At 44.7% G+C, this 17653-nt stretch overlaps 1 protein-coding gene across 1 annotated transcript; it reads right to left on the reverse strand.

The window, feature by feature from the left end:
• Nucleotides 1-10249: 10249 nt before the first annotated feature.
• LOC121588472 (cyclin-G-associated kinase-like) lies at nt 10250-15563 on the reverse strand. The gene is made up of 5 exons (XM_041906449.1): nt 15009-15563; nt 14183-14556; nt 11020-14103; nt 10775-10936; nt 10250-10678 (listed from the first exon to the last, which is right to left on the reverse strand). The coding sequence occupies exons 1-5, from the start codon at nt 15139-15141 to the stop codon at nt 10568-10570; spliced, it is 3864 nt and encodes a 1287-aa protein (XP_041762383.1). The 5' UTR covers nt 15142-15563; the 3' UTR covers nt 10250-10567.
• Between the last annotated feature and the right edge of the window lie 2090 nt (nt 15564-17653).

The raw sequence follows: 17653 nt of genomic DNA on the forward strand, positions 1-17653 counted from the left end.
AGTTAATCTTTATCTAGGCCGGTTGGCCATAAAAAAGATTTTATTTTACACAAACAGGATTACTCCTGACTAAAGCTAAACTATGATCTATATCTGGCTGACTCTAGACTTCGACTTCGACTGACTAAACCTAACGAGCTAATGTTCTAACGAAGCCGCTGGTTGCTGTCTGCATTGGTCCGTTCTCACGATCGGTCTGCGTGTCGCATTACTTGCGCATGTCGCCGTTGTCCGCTCGTGGCCGGTGTAGCGTTACATCTTCGTCTGCTCGTAGCCGGTGTGGAATGCCAGCTTGCAGTCTGGTTTCTAGCGGGTCGGTCTAACTCCTCCCTTCTTAGATGACTTTGCCCTCAAAGTCTGCCGAGAGCATGGAATGTTGTGGGTTTTTTCACGAAGGTTTCTATGTGGTGGACATCCTGTCGGTTGGTGTTGTTCGTTGGAATGTTGAGGCTTATTTTCGTTCTTCGTATACTGGTAATGAATATAAAATTGCTATTGTTATCAGAACAATTGTCGTTAGCCCAATTGACCCAAAGATATGAAGTTTCCATGTGAGGGAATTATTAACCAGGCTGATGGTATGTAGTTTCTCTCTGTGCTGCAATGTTATGTTCGAAGATGTTCAATTGAAGGTTCGTCTCTGATGCCGTCTTCTTTAGCGATGAGGCCAAGGGTTGATATATATGGTTTACCGGTTATCGAAACTTCTGTGCTGGGAAAGAGTTCTCCGTTAATAAGATATTGCAGTTGTGAAATCGTATGAGATATGATCCATTAAGAATGTGGTTTATATTGCTGCAGTTGGATGAAATTTCGGCAGTGGCATCATTCAATAGAATATTCGCATTGTTAATGTGTTTAACTAATCCCGTTGAATACACCTTTTCGTACATACATTCTGTATGCTCCCCTTGTACGAGTTGTCGTATGCAGCGTGAAGGCTCTTCCAGATCTTTACTTTCGCAAAGCTGGTGGCTGCTCTGATCGATACAGGGCTGCGGTAATTCGAACATATGGGTTAGATTCCGGATTATGTAGTTATGCTTGATTAAGATTCTCTTATCATTTTGTATGATAGAGTCGATATAGTTGTACTCATAAGTTTCATAGGATAGACGTGGAAACTTTAGCATAAATATCACGTGTGTTGAATTCATGGTAACTTGTGCTGTGGCTTGTGTTAACATTTCTTCAACTGATGTATAGTAAATGCCATTTTGTGCCAGAAATTCTGCAACGGTGTTTAAGTCTTCTATTGATAGTAGCTCGCTATTCGGTATCCCATGCTTAGCGGCTAGTATGGCTTCTTGGAGTGTTTTTATATGGGCTTGTAATGCGTCTAGGTTTGCTATCTTAATGATCTGTTGTATCTCAGTTTGATGTTCCCTTTGGATCCTATTCTGAAGGTCGATAACATGATTAGCAATATTGGTTGTTTCTTGGAATCTTCTGCTGAGACCATTATTGATTAATAGCTGCTCGTTGTTTTGTAGGATGAGCGAATTCAGGGTGGTGTTGATTATCGTTAGATCTTCTGCGTCGGGACTGCCAGCTATCCACTTCCAGGCGGTACCTATACTGTTCCATCTTTTCGTTCGAAGTCTACGTGGCCTAATCTTAGAAATTGTGGCGTTAAGTTTTTCGAGCTTCAATTAATTAAACTTTGCAATGGGGATTTTCCTGTACTGTTTGTGCTATTTTCAAAAACTCGAGAAATTATCTCTTCTAGCTCGGTAAGATCAATTGGATGAATCGTCCTCAAGTATCCGATCCTAATTTTTGCTTGTCCTAACGGAACAATAGCCAATGGGTTGTTTGTTAAGTCGAAAATGTTTATGCTAGCTTGTAGAACACCATATAGTGTGAAAAACGCGATTCTGTAATAGAAAATTAATTCAATCATAATTATATCATTAATTTTTTCTTAAATTTATTTTGTGGATTTTTCGATTGTTCGAATCTATTATATACGTTGGATGATTTTCCTCAACTACCACTGTCTTATAACGACTGTCACGCTTATTCATAGTTTTATTTTTTTCATACGCAAATTGATTCGGTTCGTAATCTTGATACTTATCATCTTTAATCTTTTCATTTTTTACTTCAAATATTTTTATAATTTTACTCTCAATTTTTTCTTTTAATTTTGATCTATCTCTAAATGAAAGTTCTTCTGATTGCTCTCCAATATATACTTTTCTGGGAGTCTCTTTTGTAAAAGAATGAATAGTATTATATACTTATACACGGCTTGTTGTATTAAGGTAATTAAGCTCATGTCTGGATTCAAACCTTTTGTACATCTTGCGATTTCTCTGATCGTGGAGTGACAACGTTCCACTTGTCCATTTGACTCTGATCTATTCACTGGTGTCTTAAAAATTGATACACCTAAATTTAGTATGGACTGCTCTATGACGTTCGATACAAATGTACATTCGTTATCAAATATAATTTGTCTAGGCAAATTCCAATCGTATAATAATTGTAGCAGTACTTCCTTAACGTCTGCTATGGATTTTGATTTAATTGGTTTTAATTTCAAATATTTCGAAAATTTGTCCATTGACGAGATGAATAAAAAATTTGCATTATACGCAAATATATCAACATGAACAATTTCTCCTGGATATTTTGGGATTGGTGTTTTAACTGGTATGTATTCAGGGGGTCTTCTTTCGTATTTTTCTACTTTGCAAGTTTCGCAGTTTTTAACATATTGTTCTATCTTGTTTCTCATGGAAGGGAAATAAAATTTTTTTATAGCTTGTAATGAATTTTCCTTAGCGTTTCTATGAGCAAAGTTATGTATTTTACGAATTTCTTCTATCTGTTGTTCTTGATCACAAATGTCTTGAACTTGAGTTTGTGAAAATCTTGCTTTCATGGTTGATATATTGAATAGATTTTTAAAGGTTTCTTGAATGATCCCCATGGTTGGCTCATCAGTGAATATGCCATTTATTATACCAGGTATCATGAATCTCTTAAGTTTGTCTTTTATAAAATCGATTGAAAATTGTGGTTCTATGAAAGTGTGCCTTTTAAACTTAGGAAAGGGGTTTACAAACTCGTAGGAACTAATAGTACCTTTTTGAAAAATTAATTGGTTTCGGAAAACATTAATTGGAGCTTCGGTAGAAGGGATAAAAGAAAGATCATCTTCTTCGGCAGAGTGTTGTGTAGGAGTTAGTGAGTTAATTTGTATGCGTGAAAGAGCATCAGCTACCACGTTGGTTTTTCCAGGTTTGTAACTTAGCTCATAGTTATGTTCCTCTATGAATGCTTTCCATCGCTTTAATTTTGCATTGTTATTTTTTGGTGACATTGCATATGTTAAAGGTTGGTGATCTGTTAATATTATTATTTTTGCACCGTAAATGTAATTACGTAGAGAATGTAAAGCCCAAACTATAGCAAGCATTTCTTTTTCGTTTGTAGCATAATTCTCTTCTGTTTTTGATAGTGTTCTAGATATGAATGTTATTGGTTTTTCAACACCATTAACGTTCTGGGAAAGAACAGCTCCGATTGCTTTGTCAGAAGCGTCGGTAGTTAAAATAAAATCATGATCAAAATCGGGGTATGCTAAAACATCATCGGATGATAAAACTTCCTTAAGAGTTTTGAAAGCGCGTTTGGCATCATCATCTAATTTTATCGGAAAATTTTTAGATTGATTTTTTGTAATTTTGCAGTGGCCTTGGCCATCCTCCCCTCTTAAAAGTTTTGTTAAAGGTTTTGCTAAAGCTGCATAATTTTTAACAAATCTTCTGTAATATCCAGACAGTCCTAAAAATGATCTTAGTTCTCGAATAGTTTGAGGTTCGGGGTATTTTAAGATACTTTCTATCTTTTTCTCATTTGGTTTCAAGCCATATTCTGAAACAATGAATCCTAAGAATTCAACTTCTGTTCTTAAAAACTCTGATTTGTCTGGCTGTATTTTAAAATTGGCTTCTCGTAATGTATTCAAAACAATTTCCAAGTTTTTCAGATGTTCGTCGAATGTTTTTCCAAAGACTATTATATCGTCTATGTATACGTGACAAATTTTTCCAATATGTTCTCTAAGAACATCGTCCATGACTCTCTGAAAAATCGAAGGTGCATTTTTCAGACCGAAAGGTAATCTTAAAAATTCGTATTTTCCATTATTGATGGTTCGATATCTTTTTCTGCTAAACGAATCTGGTGAAATCCCGATGCTAGATCGAGTGTTGTAAAATATTTATTATTTCCTAGATTGGCAAGTACTGTTGAAGTATCGGGAATGGGATATCTATCGCTTTTAGTTTTCAGGTTTATTTTTCTGTAATCGATCAGAAGTCGATATTTTTTTTCGTTAGATGCGTCAACCTTTTTGGGAACTATCCACACAGGTGAATTATATGGTGACCTAGATGGTCGAATTATACCATTATTTAATAATTTTTTTATCTGTGTTTCCACTTCCTGTTTGAGGGACAAAGGGTATGGGTATGACTTACAGTAAATTGGTTCCGTATCATTCGTGGCTATGGTTGCTTCTACCTTTGTTGTAAAGGGCAACTTTTCGTCGGGTGGCTGGAATAAATCTTGAAACTTGTTAAGAAATAAATGTAATTTTTCTTTTTCTTGGTGGTTAAGATGTGTGTCTCTTATTTCACTTCTGTTAACTTCCTGTAATGGATGAAGTGAGAGAGGTATTATAAAATTTTCAAGAACTAGATTGTCTCTTTTAGCGTCTACAAATGCTCCCATTTCTTTGATGGTATCATAACCTATTATGGCGTCAAATGATTTTAGTCCCAGCAAATGATAAAATTTGACATTTACATCGGAATAAGGGGCAAATATTTGAGCTTGTGAATATTTTGTGATGAGTAAATCTCCTCCCACAGATGATACAAAAAATGGTTTTATAACGTCGTGAGAAATTTTCGCATGTAAAGGGTTGATGAAATTTTTATTAGATCCAGTGTCGATTAGAATTTTAATTTGTTGACCTGCCTTACCATGGTATATAAAATATGGTAAAGCTGATTTTAACCTAAAAAATTTAATTCTGCTTCGCGAGAAATTTCGTCGTAATGAGAATTTTCATTTAGTTTTTCTTGCTTTTCTACATTTCTCATATATCGTTCGTATGACGCCTGACTTTCGACATCATCATCGTAGAGATTATCTTCATATGAAGTCGGTTCTAATTCACGTCGCGGAACTGCTTCAATATTGAAAGCTCTTTGTCTTTTCAATGGACGAATGTTTGAGGAGTTCGGCCTGTTCGCATAATTAACTTGATGTGACCTAATTGATGGGTCTATTTCCATCGGTTCAGGTCCATTTTGGCGAAAATTGTTTCTCTGCTGTGTAAAATTTTTCATCTGATTTGGTTGATTAAAATTTGTGCGCTGAAAAATTGGTCTTTGCTGATTTGGTTGATTCCAAACAGGACGTTGTGTAAAATTTCCTGCAAAATTTTGAATCGGTGGGTGGTGCGCAAAATGAGGTGTTACGTTGTTCGCTGTCATTGGTCTTTGTTGGTGTTGGAACACTCTTGGTGGTAGATGAGGTGTGGGCAATGGTATTGGTTTCTGGGGGCTGACGAGGGTGTGTTAAAATGTTTTGGTTTTGTTAGCATCTTACGGCACTCTAGGTTTTGAAAAGAAATGCAATAGCTGTAGGCTGCTGCTAAGGATGTTGGTTCGTAGTTACGAATAAATTTATAAACGTCCCCATCGAGACCTCTGATAAAAGCATCGATCGCTTTCTTGTTGTATGTTCCAATCATAGCTTTCGAAGCTTCCGGATGGTTAAATCTATCGTCTGTCTGTATCTGATTTGCAATAAGTGAAAGAAGTCTATTAACCTCGTCGTAATAAACTTCCAAAGTTCGACCTTTTTGGTAGACACTCATAAGTTGAAAATCGAGAGTTTCCAAATCTCGCTTCTCTCCATAATAAGTTATGAGAGTTTTCCTCATCATATTCCAATTTATCCCTACGTTAGATGCTACTAAAGCATCGTTGGCTTCACCTCTAATTTTTCTACGTATGAATTTACAAATCATGTGGAATTTATTTTGCTTTTCCAAACTATGGCTAGATATAGTTTGGTATAGTCGGATTATCCCATCTACGTCATTGATCCAGCTATTAAGTTCACTTGGGTCACCGCAGAAAATTGGGAGATCTTTTACAACTCCAGGGATTTTTTCGAAAGATTCGGGATCTACTGCACTACCATCGTGTTTTGTAAAAAAAAGTGGTGGGTCTTGAAAATCATCTGTAACATTGCTTTCACTAAAACGTGCTTCTAAAGCTGCAATTCTGCCAGCTAGTGCCTCCATATCTTTGTTTGTTAGTTTTCTTCGTTATCTATAGATTTTACTGTGACTGAGAATTGTCGTAATGATTGAACTAATTCCTCCAGTTTGACTTAACTTTTGTGATAATGATTTTCTTTTCACTCACTAATCACTCACTTTAACACTGATTATAATGTTTTAATATTTTTTGTCGCTTTAATAAGTGTTTATACTTACTATGATTGAAAGTTTTACTTACATTAATAAATTCATGCTTCACCCTTCTTACGGGGCTGGTTGCTTCGCCTCCTCTGACGGGGTTGGTTTTCTGTTGCTCGGGCCTCCGGTGAATTTTTCCTTCTCGGTGTGTCGGCGTTGTCCCTTTCCTCCGGCAACGAGTTATTGGCTGCTACCGGCTACTTAGGTGCTCATACACACGGCTGCAATCTGCGATCGGGAGATGTTCTAAGCACGGTGTGATTACGCTCTTTCGCGATCACTACTCGTCACTTGATTTTCACTTCACTAGAGGTCCCTATTCGGGCGCCAGTTAATCTTTATCTAGGCCGGTTGGCCATAAAAAAAGATTTTATTTTACACAAACAGGATTACTCCTGACTAAAGCTAAACTATGATCTATATCTGGCTGACTCTAGACTTCGACTTCGACTGACTAAACCTAACGAGCTAATGTTCTAACGAAGCCGCTGGTTGCTGGCTGCATTGGTCCGTTCTCACGATCGGTCTGCGTGTCGCATTACTTGCGCATGTCGCCGTTGTCCGCTCGTGGCCGGTGTAGCGTTACATCTTCGTCTGCTCGTAGCCGGTGTGGAATGCCAGCTTGCAGTCTGGTTTCTAGCGGGTCGGTCTAACTATAATAATAAATTTAATTCACGTCTACGTAGTGTTTGTCCAGCGTAAATAATTAAAAAGCTAGATGGACGAATACTTTTTGCGCGCCCATCAAACGACATTTTTTAGTTTTTTATGTTTTTGTTGCTATTGCACTATTTAAATGCTTATTTTTTAGCTAAACGTCTGTATTGATGGCCCCTTTATCAAACCTCATCATTACTTTTATCGCCCCATACGTATTGCGGCCATAAATCACCATTTTCTGTAAAATATTCAGCTAGACGAATACTTTTTGGACTGACTGTACATTAAGCTTACGGAACTACAATGAGCTTGTAGCATCACATTAAACGTGAGGAGCTACATTGCACATTTGGAGTTACATTGAGCCTTCAATTTTCATTTCTAATTGAGCAGGCGAGGGCGCCTTTTCAAGACGAACACTACTTTACGCCACACTACTTGCATCTAACGATCGTATCGCTGTTTTTTGAAGGAACATCCCACAAAAGCATCCTAATCAGTAAGAGGAAAATAATTTGAATCATTACACCACCGTAGCACAAATTGCAGGAAAAATGTCGCCGTATCCTATTACCCGTTTGCCGTTGAAAAGATCGTCCTTCACAAAACGCTAAATTAATCACAAACACACATGACGCACACATTATGTTCATCATTCAACGCTATGTATTTACGTAATATATAAGGTTTTTTTCTGATAGATTGTGTATACGAGTACAAGTGGAAGGTGTAATAATTTTCATGCGTTCGCGCATCCTACTTTGCGTGTAACAGTAGATTTGTATAGCTGGAAATATGTCTCTTCCTCCACTCTTTCTCCCATACAGCCACCACGTTCATCTTTCTATTACAATCAAACAAGAGTAAACAGTATTCATTAATCTATGGAACGTTACAGGTTTTACATTAGAATGTACCACACTCCTCTTCCTCCTCGTCGTCCTCCTACTGCACACTAAAGTAAGCCTGCCAATAGCAAATAAATAATTTTCTATCGAGTGAGGATAGCAAAGAAAACTGAAATTATTCATCACCTAGCACGGGAACGGGACATATCCATCGACGAGCAAAACATTCGATTGCTCTATTACCCTACACTAATTACCCTTTAGGTAGGGCTTTACCCTTCTCTGTCACGTGTGACTTCTGTCCCTTGATCAACCTTCGCGTTTCGTTATTGCTTTCCAACTTTCTACAGCGAACCTTTCCCTTCCTGTCCCTACGATTTCATTGTCTCACATCCTTATGCTTTCACAGCAGCTGGTTGCACACAGCAATCACATAGTTGTACACACACACACACACACATTCTGCGATTGTTCCCTTTTCCCGGTATTTACCACTCAAAATAATGCACATATATAATCATTGCAATAATCTCTATCCCACACGCATGTTGAAACGATGTCGTTTGTAAGGATTCGATCACCTTACACTCTACTCTGCCCAGCACGGGATTCCGGTAGGCAGCAGGGTTTGCGGCCAAAGCTAAACATCACAGTTCCGTTCAACCCCTCGCCAAGCGTAACACACCGCGTTGCGATAAAGCGATCATAGTCTTGTTTATCCTGTTGAGTATAACGGATTTACGACACAAATCGTTCCACCCCCTGTCGCTTCATCGTTCGTCGTGCTGAGCAATATTTGTTACAATATTCACATTCCGGCTTACATCATCGGCTTGCTCTCCCTCCTCTTTTTCTCACGCCTGCATTATCCTTGTGAAAAACAAACAAAAGCTTTGAAACTAAGAAAGCTACACCTAACGTAACCTACTTTTAGAGCGTTATGATAACATTTGCAGTTGAAATCATCAATCTAGTAATAGCATCTGTTTTCCGCGGATCAACTAACTTTCTACTCTGTCCACTGCTGCTTTACGGCGTAAAAAGCATATATAACTTCCATTATTCAACAACTGTACCGGTTCACGTGGATCCTCCATAAGGTGTCTTTTACAACCGCCCCCTCCATATTGCCGCCGACCGTCACACACTCACACATTCCACCCAACACATTCTTTTGTCGAGCGATCATTACATATCCTACACAATATACATATTTATCTGAGCGAATGAAATTTGCATTGCATTTCTCATTATCTACCACCGTATATAAGAGGGAATAAGTTACCGGCTTACGCACATACACACAGTAATGAACAATCAACAACGTGGGCAAGCAGCAGCAGCAGCTGCAGTATGCGGTTTTGCTAAAATTTTCCTGTTTTAAATTACAATACGCTTACTTAGTTCTGTTCTGCTTTCTGGACCTTTTTCTTTTGTTAAGTGTTGTTATGTTAAGTGCTAATGGATTAACATTCATCTTATGCTGGTTAAATATAGGTTTGTTTGCGTGCCATACGTAACGTTTCGTGTCTCATAATTGGTAGCAAGTTTTCACCCTAAAGTTTGTATATTAGTGTTAATTGATCTATTGTGATATATCATTCCGAACATACGTTTAATGCGATGTCCTGCTGGTCTAACTTTGTTTTGTTTCTGTTCTTCATTTTCTTATCATTGAAAGCGACTGTCACTAAAGCTTCACATACTGAGCCGTTGATGGAACATTCAAGTTTATTCTTCTTAAAACCAGTACCTTTTGTAGAAGGTACTTTAAGGGAAAGAAAAAGCAAGATTATTGGTTGTATTTCAATCGACATACAGCAAAACAAAATAGGCAATTTTCAGAATCAATGAATGATTAGTCTCAAAATTGCCGACACCGTTGCTTATCCAACAGATTAACATTTCAATACTCAGCATCCATTGTTAAAGCGGAATACGTTGGAATAAAATATAATTTCTGGTTCGCTGCATGTGTTCGAGAATTTTCCCATATCAGCGCTAACGAAACGAACGGACAACCTGTACGGGTTTGCCCTCAACAGTACGATCAGCGAAACCCTGAAACGGTGTGATGTTTTAAAGTGCACTTTCGATAAAAGTAAAACACAAAAGTAGGGGACAAATTATCACATTAGCATCAATCAACCGTTGCCAGTTCAGTTCTTTGCCACGCCTTGGCCCGGGCTCTTTAAGCTAGTGCTGTGACATTGTTCGGAAATGTCTGCTATTTACGTGTCCTTCTACAGTTGGAAGAAGTGTACTATTTCTACTAGGAAAAGGAACACACACACACTGATAGTTCGATGCATTAAAACTCTCCTAATTGTTTAACGTAAAACGGGAGAAGAAAGTGATGTTTCGAAAATGCTTGCCGCGGTTGTAAAGAGAACCCTCACGCAAAAGAAAACTTACTTCGACTCGCATTGGCCGAATCTGTACGGTTTTCTTTGGGACAAAAACAAGCAACTGCAATATGCTAACAAACCATCACCTACCGATCTGGGTTGGCATCAGCAGCAGTAATAACGCACGCAACAGAGTGTTCTTAATTGGCGAACAGATTTTGCTGGGTGGCATCACTTTCGAACTCGGTCCACGCGTTGTTCAGCTCCATGAATATCATCTTAGCCATACTCTCGTTCTCCGTACCGGTGTGCTGAAAAGGACGAAGCGTTGCGATTGCAATTGTACTCCTTGTGCTACGGAAGGTCAGGCGGATGCAAGTTTTGGGCACATGGCGCATTCGACCTACCTTGTCGGGGTGTACAGCGAGACACGCCTTGCGGTAAATTTTCTTCACGTCCGCTGCCGACACCAGCTGATGCATTTCACACTTTGTCCACTTAGCGCCGGGCCACAGCACGGTATGCACGGTGCACAGTAGCGCGCGGATGTTGTTCTTCTTACCTTCAGTCTAAAAGAGTGGCAGAAAGGGAAAGAGATGCACATACAGACACAATAACAATAAGCATAATTAGATCAATGCCGTTTACTCACCCATTCCATCAGCTTCACCCGCTCGGGATCCATCTCCCGCACCAACTCCTCCTTGCGCATATCGTTCATCGTTCGCGGCCCCTGGTTTTTGGTGCTGCCGAACGAATAGCCCTGCTGGCCAAGAATGTCACCGAATATGTCACCCGATCGACCACCGCCAACACCTGCCCCTGGTGCGTCCTTCGCACTGCCGTTGCTTCCATTCTTCGGTGGTTCGAAATGCGATCGGCTGTAGTCGGGGCGCGACTGCGCTTGGCTGGGATCGTTCGGGCTGCGCATTTGATGGTTGGGTGTTGATGGTGCCCTCGGCGAGGGGTTTGCCGTGCTCGCCCCGCTGAACTGGTGCGTCGGGCTGGAGAACTGCGTTGAGCGTGGGCTCGGCGTCGTTCCCGGTTTGCCACCCCAACCGGCAGCGCTCCCACCAGCGCTAATGCCGCCGCCCAAACCGGCCGCCAGGTTGCCAATATCCGCGAACGGATCTTTCGACGCAGCGGTGGACGCTGTGGCGGGTTGCGAGGGTGCGCCCGATGGGGCGGCACTGTTGTAGATGGATTGTGGCGCGACCCCGGCGAACGCATCGAAGCCAAAGCTGTTGTTCGCATTGCTTGCCGAAGCATCGGACTGGCCGGCACCATTGGTGAAGGGAGCAGCACCACTGGCCGGTTGGGCTACTCCACCGAAGTGGTCAAAGTTTAGATTCAGCCCGCTTAAATCACTGCTGGACTTGGTGGTGGGAAGCGTACTGCCGGTTGGCGCTCCCGCATCATCCAGCGTTCCGAATATGTCATCCAGTACGGCTGAGGAGGTCGGCGTACTTCTGACACCGGAGCTAGCGAATGCTCCGCCTTTCACGACCGGGGGTGACAGCCCTCCAAGCAAATCGTACGTTTCTTCAATCTTCGGAACCGGGGCTGGCGACTCTTCCGGTGCCGGTCGTCCTTGACTAGATTTGTTTAGGTTCAAAAGATCAGCCTCACGTTCCTCGGCCGCTGCCAGCACGGGTGGAGTACCGGACGATCCCCTGCGCGGTATGTCGTCGCCTAGCACTCGATGCATCGGTTGCGGCGATGGTGGTGCCGGTCGTGGAGGAGGTGGCTTTTGTGGTGCGGTGGATTCGCCTGCAGTTACCCTCGCTGAGCTGCTCGGTTTGGTGACGAAATTATCAACGTTCTCCTCATACTCCAGCTGGGACGCGAACAGCGTGCGGGGATCACGCGCCGCCTTCGGCGTTCGCCACGGCGGCTGCGTAGCCGGCGGCCGTTCCGAGTCGCCCACGAAAACGCTGAGCGCGACGCTGAACTTCTGCGGCACGTGCTCCAGATCCGGCACCTCGTCCAGCTCCGCCCGATCGTAGTTGATCAGCGTTTCCTCCTCGGGTATGAAGCCGGTGTGGAACTGCAGCTGGCATATCTTCAGACCCTGCGGCCGGCCCATCCCGCCGAGGGCGTTGCGTGCATGATAAAGGCTGATCGTAACGTCGCCACAGACCGTCACGTTCATCGCGAGCGCAATCTTACCCTCGGAGGTGTGGTACAGCCGCATCCGCTCGTAATCCTGCAGCGTGCAGAAGACGGTCCGGTCGGCCGTGGCCACCTCGACGTACATCCGGCAGCCATCGCGCGCTTTGGTCATGCGCGGCACGGGCGTGACGGCAAGCGACACCAGCGTGACCGGCTTGTAGTGCGGCAGATGCGGCACCGAGCGCACGATGTCGCCGAGATAGTAGAGGTAGCGCAGCTCCGACGGTCGCATATTCGGTGGCGTTCGCTTGATGGTAAACATTTGCATTGCATCCTCCGGCTCCGTCACCAGCGAGGCGTACACGAGCAGTGCGCACACCACCGTTGCGGCCAGCGCACGGCCACCGTCCGGGCTCTGCACGATGACGACTGTTTTCGGATCCGCGCTCAGGAACCCGTAAATGTCCTCCACCAGCGAGTATAGCCCGGTCAGTACCGGCGCCTTGCCACCTTGCTGTGGAGCAGGCGCGTAGATAAACCCAGCATCCACCGTACGGACTGGCGGCGGCAGTCGGGGGCAGCCGTTACGCCCGACGAGATTGTACACGCTCAGCTTCGTCGGCTGGTAGCGACTGTCCAAGAACAGCTTCACATCGTCGATGTTGTTCGTGCGGTACGCCGACTCGATGCCCTCCGACGGGCAGGGCATGACGAGGATGCGCTGCGTAATGTAGCTCATGTCCAGATCCGTGCGCACGATGCTTTGCTGCACCGTTTGCATCACCTTCGAGGAGGTGTCTTTAAGATTTTTCAGAAAGCTTCCCGCCCCGCCCTTGATGGAGGAGAACAGCCCACCGCCTCCCGTCACCGGTGGGGCCGCCGGCTGGCTAAACTGTTGCGCCGGGGGCGTGGGATAGGGCGACGGTACGGAGTGCAGCGGTGGCGCGTTCGCGTGCCCCATGCGCACTGGATCCGGTGGCCGCTGGGGGTACTTGTTCCGGAGGCTGCCGTCGCTCGACACCGGCACCGGGCCGCCGGGCGGGCACACGGGTCTGGGCGGTGCCGGCCGATCCGGTACCAGCCCACCGTTCGGTCGGCTATGACTCGGGCTCGGTGCCGGCGTCATTCCCGTCGGCGGAGAGTTGAGCGGTTTGCCCAGCAGGCCGAGCGGTGCCTTCAGGGGCCACCCCTTCGTCTCGGCAATGGCCGCCAGCCGCTCCAGTACCGTGGCCGTATCGAAGCGCTGGTTCGGATCGACCTGCAAGCAGCCGCGAATCACGTCGCTGAAGCACGCGTACCGCGCATCGTTCGCGGGAATGGTGTAGTTAGCGTTGATGATGCGCAGCTTGGCCGAGTCCTCGAACGGGTGCTTGCGGTAGCAGAGACAGTACAGAATGCAGCCGAGCGCCCACACGTCCATCTTGATGCCGATCGGATAGTTTGCCCAGGTGTCGAGCTGCTCCGGCGCACGGTACATCGGGGTCGTGCAGCGCGTGAGCGCATCCTCGAGCGTGTCGCGCTGTTGCGCGTTCCACGTTACGTCCGGCGCGTAGCTGTCGGTCGAGGCGGACCCAAAGTCGCACAGTTTCAGCAGCCCATCACTTCCGATGAGAAAGTTTTCGATCTAAAAGGGTCAAAAGGGTACAGTATTGTGAGACATTAGGTTAAATTAAAAAAAAACGACGCCAATGTTTCCTACCAACCTTTATGTCCCGATGGTTGATCGGTTTCGGCTGGCTGTGCAGATGGGCGACGGCTTTGGTCGCCTGATAGAACACCCGCAGCACCGTCTCCGGGGCCAGGTCCTGCTCGAGACAATCGTACAGCGAGCCACCCTTGCACAGTTCCGACACGAGCAGATACTCCGCCCGCCGCTGCGAGTTCGCGCTTTGCGTCCGGTCGATGAAGGTGGCCGCAACAAACTTTACCACATTCGGGTGGCCGGATACCTGCTTGTGGAAGTTGATCTCGCGTATGATGTTGTTGCACTCCTCCTTGTCCGTGCCGAGCAGACGCTTCAGCGCGTACTCCGTGTTGGACTGCACATCCTGCGCCACGTACACGTACGCAAAGCCACCTACGGTCGCAGCAAAAGATACGCAGAAATTAGATAATCACGGGTAGCAAGACTCTGGTGCGATTCGTTCGTTCGCGCCACCGCCCCCCCCCCCCCCCCTTCATTTCCCCCCAGCCTGTGTTGCTCCAACGTCCTGGCGTGACCTTTGAATGGAGGTGCAGGATGAGAAACGACCCATTCGACACCAACAGACGCCCACACACCACAGTGTCCTTTTGGGTTGCGCTTGACATTTGCTGCGCGCTGGACAAAGGACGGCAACGGAAGGCCAAGGGAGCGAGAGGGAAAGGGGGGAGTGTAATTCGATACACTCGAAAGCTGATTCCGGGATGAGTAACAGCTGCTGCTGCTGGAGCCTGCATTGCCACCCCGCACTATCACTGTTCGCCGTTATCCAGCAGCGATAACGATAAACGCGCCCTGTAAGCCACTTTACGCAGCGAAACACTAACCTTCCGCTATAACGCGCTTGATACGCAGCTTCACGTTCGCCACCTCCACCGTCTGGCCGACGAAATCGTTGTCCAGCCCGTTCGCAGGTGTCGCATTGAAGTAGTTTATGGCCGATTTCAGGAATTCGCTCATCTTGCCCACTAGCACAACGGCCCCGTTCTTATTTATCAGCGCTGGTGCCCTCGGTTACCCTGTTCCGCAGCTTCCGCTGCAGTCGTTCTGCTTCCGCTGCGTGAGTGTGTTCGTTCTCACTGGCTAGATCCTAATCGCGAAACACCCCCTTTCATAGAACGAACGGGATTCTTGTTTCTTTCTTCCCGATAATCACACAACGACGACGACGACGACGACCAGTGCCTCGAAAAGTCATCACCCACTTGCGTTTGTATTGTGTTGCGGCGCTCGTGCATTGGTGTGCGTGCACGCATTGTCAAATTCCGTTTTCACCACACGCTGTCCCGCACAACATGGCGAGGGTTTTTGACGTTTGAATATCGCTGCATCTCGCTCATTTTCTCTACCCTTCCTTACTCCCTTTCTCTACATCCTTACGTAAACAAACTTGGTGGTTGACTAAATTTAATGTGCGCAATTTTGTTCAATTATTTGCATCGGTGTCGATTACAGTTTAGTATTAATGTAATTAGATTGATGGGTAAGGGGCGTAGGAAAGCTGTGCAACGCATACGACCTCAATTTAAAGAGGCACACACAAAAATCAGCGCGAGAAAAAGATCTGGATGAAACCAGATGACACATCCGGCGGCTGGTAAGTTTGTTACAAAATGCATGATCTTAAGCATTACATTAGCAAGGTGTGGTATTTTTCATCTTGCAGATCATGCCAGTTTTGACGAGGCCATTCGTGTGCCTTGCCGTTTGATGATTACAAAGCTATATCAAACAAGCGTAGATACACTGGTGGACATAAAAATAGGAAAAAAAAATTGTGTGTTTTTTTTTTGCGTGCACTAGGTGTGTCATCGCCAACAGTTCGAGGCGTACTGAATTTGCAATAGTCGAATTATGCCTTTTATACTCTCATTTTTGGTGCGCTACTTATCTGAGTTTTGAGTGCCGGCAGCGTTTTGCGGCAGTATAAAAGGAGAGCCAAATCGTGTTGAGCTTCATTCTTCCATCAGTGGTCAAGGTGAAAGGTTGCTGTTGAAAAATTCCACAAAATCATCATGGGTCGCGGAAAGCACTGCACACCAGAGGAGCGAAAACACATTCAGGGGCTTTATCGTGAGAACGTGCCAATCAAGACAATCTGTAAGGCGTTCGGCCGTTCACGGACGTTTGTGGACAACGCCATTCGTAGCGAGGCTACGGGTAAATCGACAGGTCGTCCGCGAAAAACAACGGCCGACGTTGACGCGCAGATTGTTGAGATAATCAAGGCGGATCCTTTCAAAACTTGCGCTCAAATCAAGCAGGAGCTTGGTTTGCAAGTTTCGGCGAAAACGGTGTCTCGCCGTTTACACGCCGCTGGGTTCTGTGCCCGGAGACCGCGGAAGGTTCGTAAGCTGCTGCCGCACCACGTAGAAGCGCGCATTCGGTTTGCCGAAGAACATTTAGCTGCATCCATCTTTTGGTGGAGTAAAATCATTTTTTCGGATGAGTCCAGAATCAATCTGGATGGTTCGGACGGCATTAAATACGTCTGGCGCCTTCCTAATCAGGCGTATCATCCGAAAAATACGATAAAAACCCGAAGTCACGGAGGCGGCCACGTAATGGTGTGGGGTTGCTTCTCCTGGCACGGCCCGGGTCCTTTGTTCCGTATCAACGGGACACTGAACTCGGAAGGGTATAGAAAAATACTTAGTCGTAAGATGTTGCCATACGCCCGACAAAAATTCGGAGACGAAGAGCATTACATCTTTCAGCATGATAACGACTCTAAGCACACATCGCGAACAGTTAAATGTTATTTGGCAAACCAGGATGTGCAAGTTCTACCGTGGCCTGCGTTGAGTCCTGACCTAAACCCAATTGAAAATCTGTGGTCAACTCTCAAGCGTCAGCTTAAGAACCAGCCTGCACGTTCAGCCGATGATCTATGGACACGCTGCGAGGTTATGTGGGAAAACATACCCGAAAGCGAATGCCGTAAGCTCATCGAAGATATGGCCAAACGCTGTCAGGAAGTGATAGCGAATAACGGTCATCACATTGACCGTTAGAATGTGTTTTCGCTCTGTGGAACACCGCAACACCTCCTCCCAACAACCACTTAAACAGTCCTTTTCAGGGCTACCAAATATTTCTGACAAGAACTATGTCTTTCGGTCACAGAAAAAAGTTCCTATTTTTATGTCCACCAGTGTATACGTGAAACTCAAATAAGTAAAAAAAATTGAACATACAGGCGATCCCCGAGATACACGGTACCTCTCATACGCGGATTCGGAGATACGCGGTTTTCCAAATCTGACAGTTCTTTGAGCAAATTGTACTGATTTGACACATCCATTGTGAAATACCAAATAATTTCCGTATTGATCGAATGTAAAATACCATTTCAAAAGGTTTAAAACTGTTCAATTCATTAGAAACATATCAAATAATTAATTTGGTGGCTAAAACCACCCCCTACTTGCAAAATTGGAAATCACAAGATTCGACTTACGCGGAAATTCGA

Source organism: Anopheles merus, chromosome 2R (assembly GCF_017562075.2).
Source record: "Anopheles merus strain MAF chromosome 2R, AmerM5.1, whole genome shotgun sequence".
Classification (NCBI taxonomy): domain Eukaryota; kingdom Metazoa; phylum Arthropoda; class Insecta; order Diptera; family Culicidae; genus Anopheles; species Anopheles merus.

What these genes read in the sequence shown, in the direction of transcription:
- LOC121588472 (XM_041906449.1), bottom strand. Translation starts at nt 15,141, where the DNA reads ATGAGCGAATTCCTGAAATCGGCCATAAACTACTTCAATGCGACACCT. An exon ending in CAAGCGCGTTATAGCGGAAG is followed by an intron (nt 14,557 to 15,008) that starts GTTAGTGTTTCG and finishes CTGCGACCGTAG; the next exon opens with GTGGCTTTGCGTACGTGTAC. An exon ending in TCGCTGTACACCCCGACAAG is followed by an intron (nt 10,679 to 10,774) that starts GTAGGTCGAATG and finishes CGTCCTTTTCAG; the next exon opens with CACACCGGTACGGAGAACGA.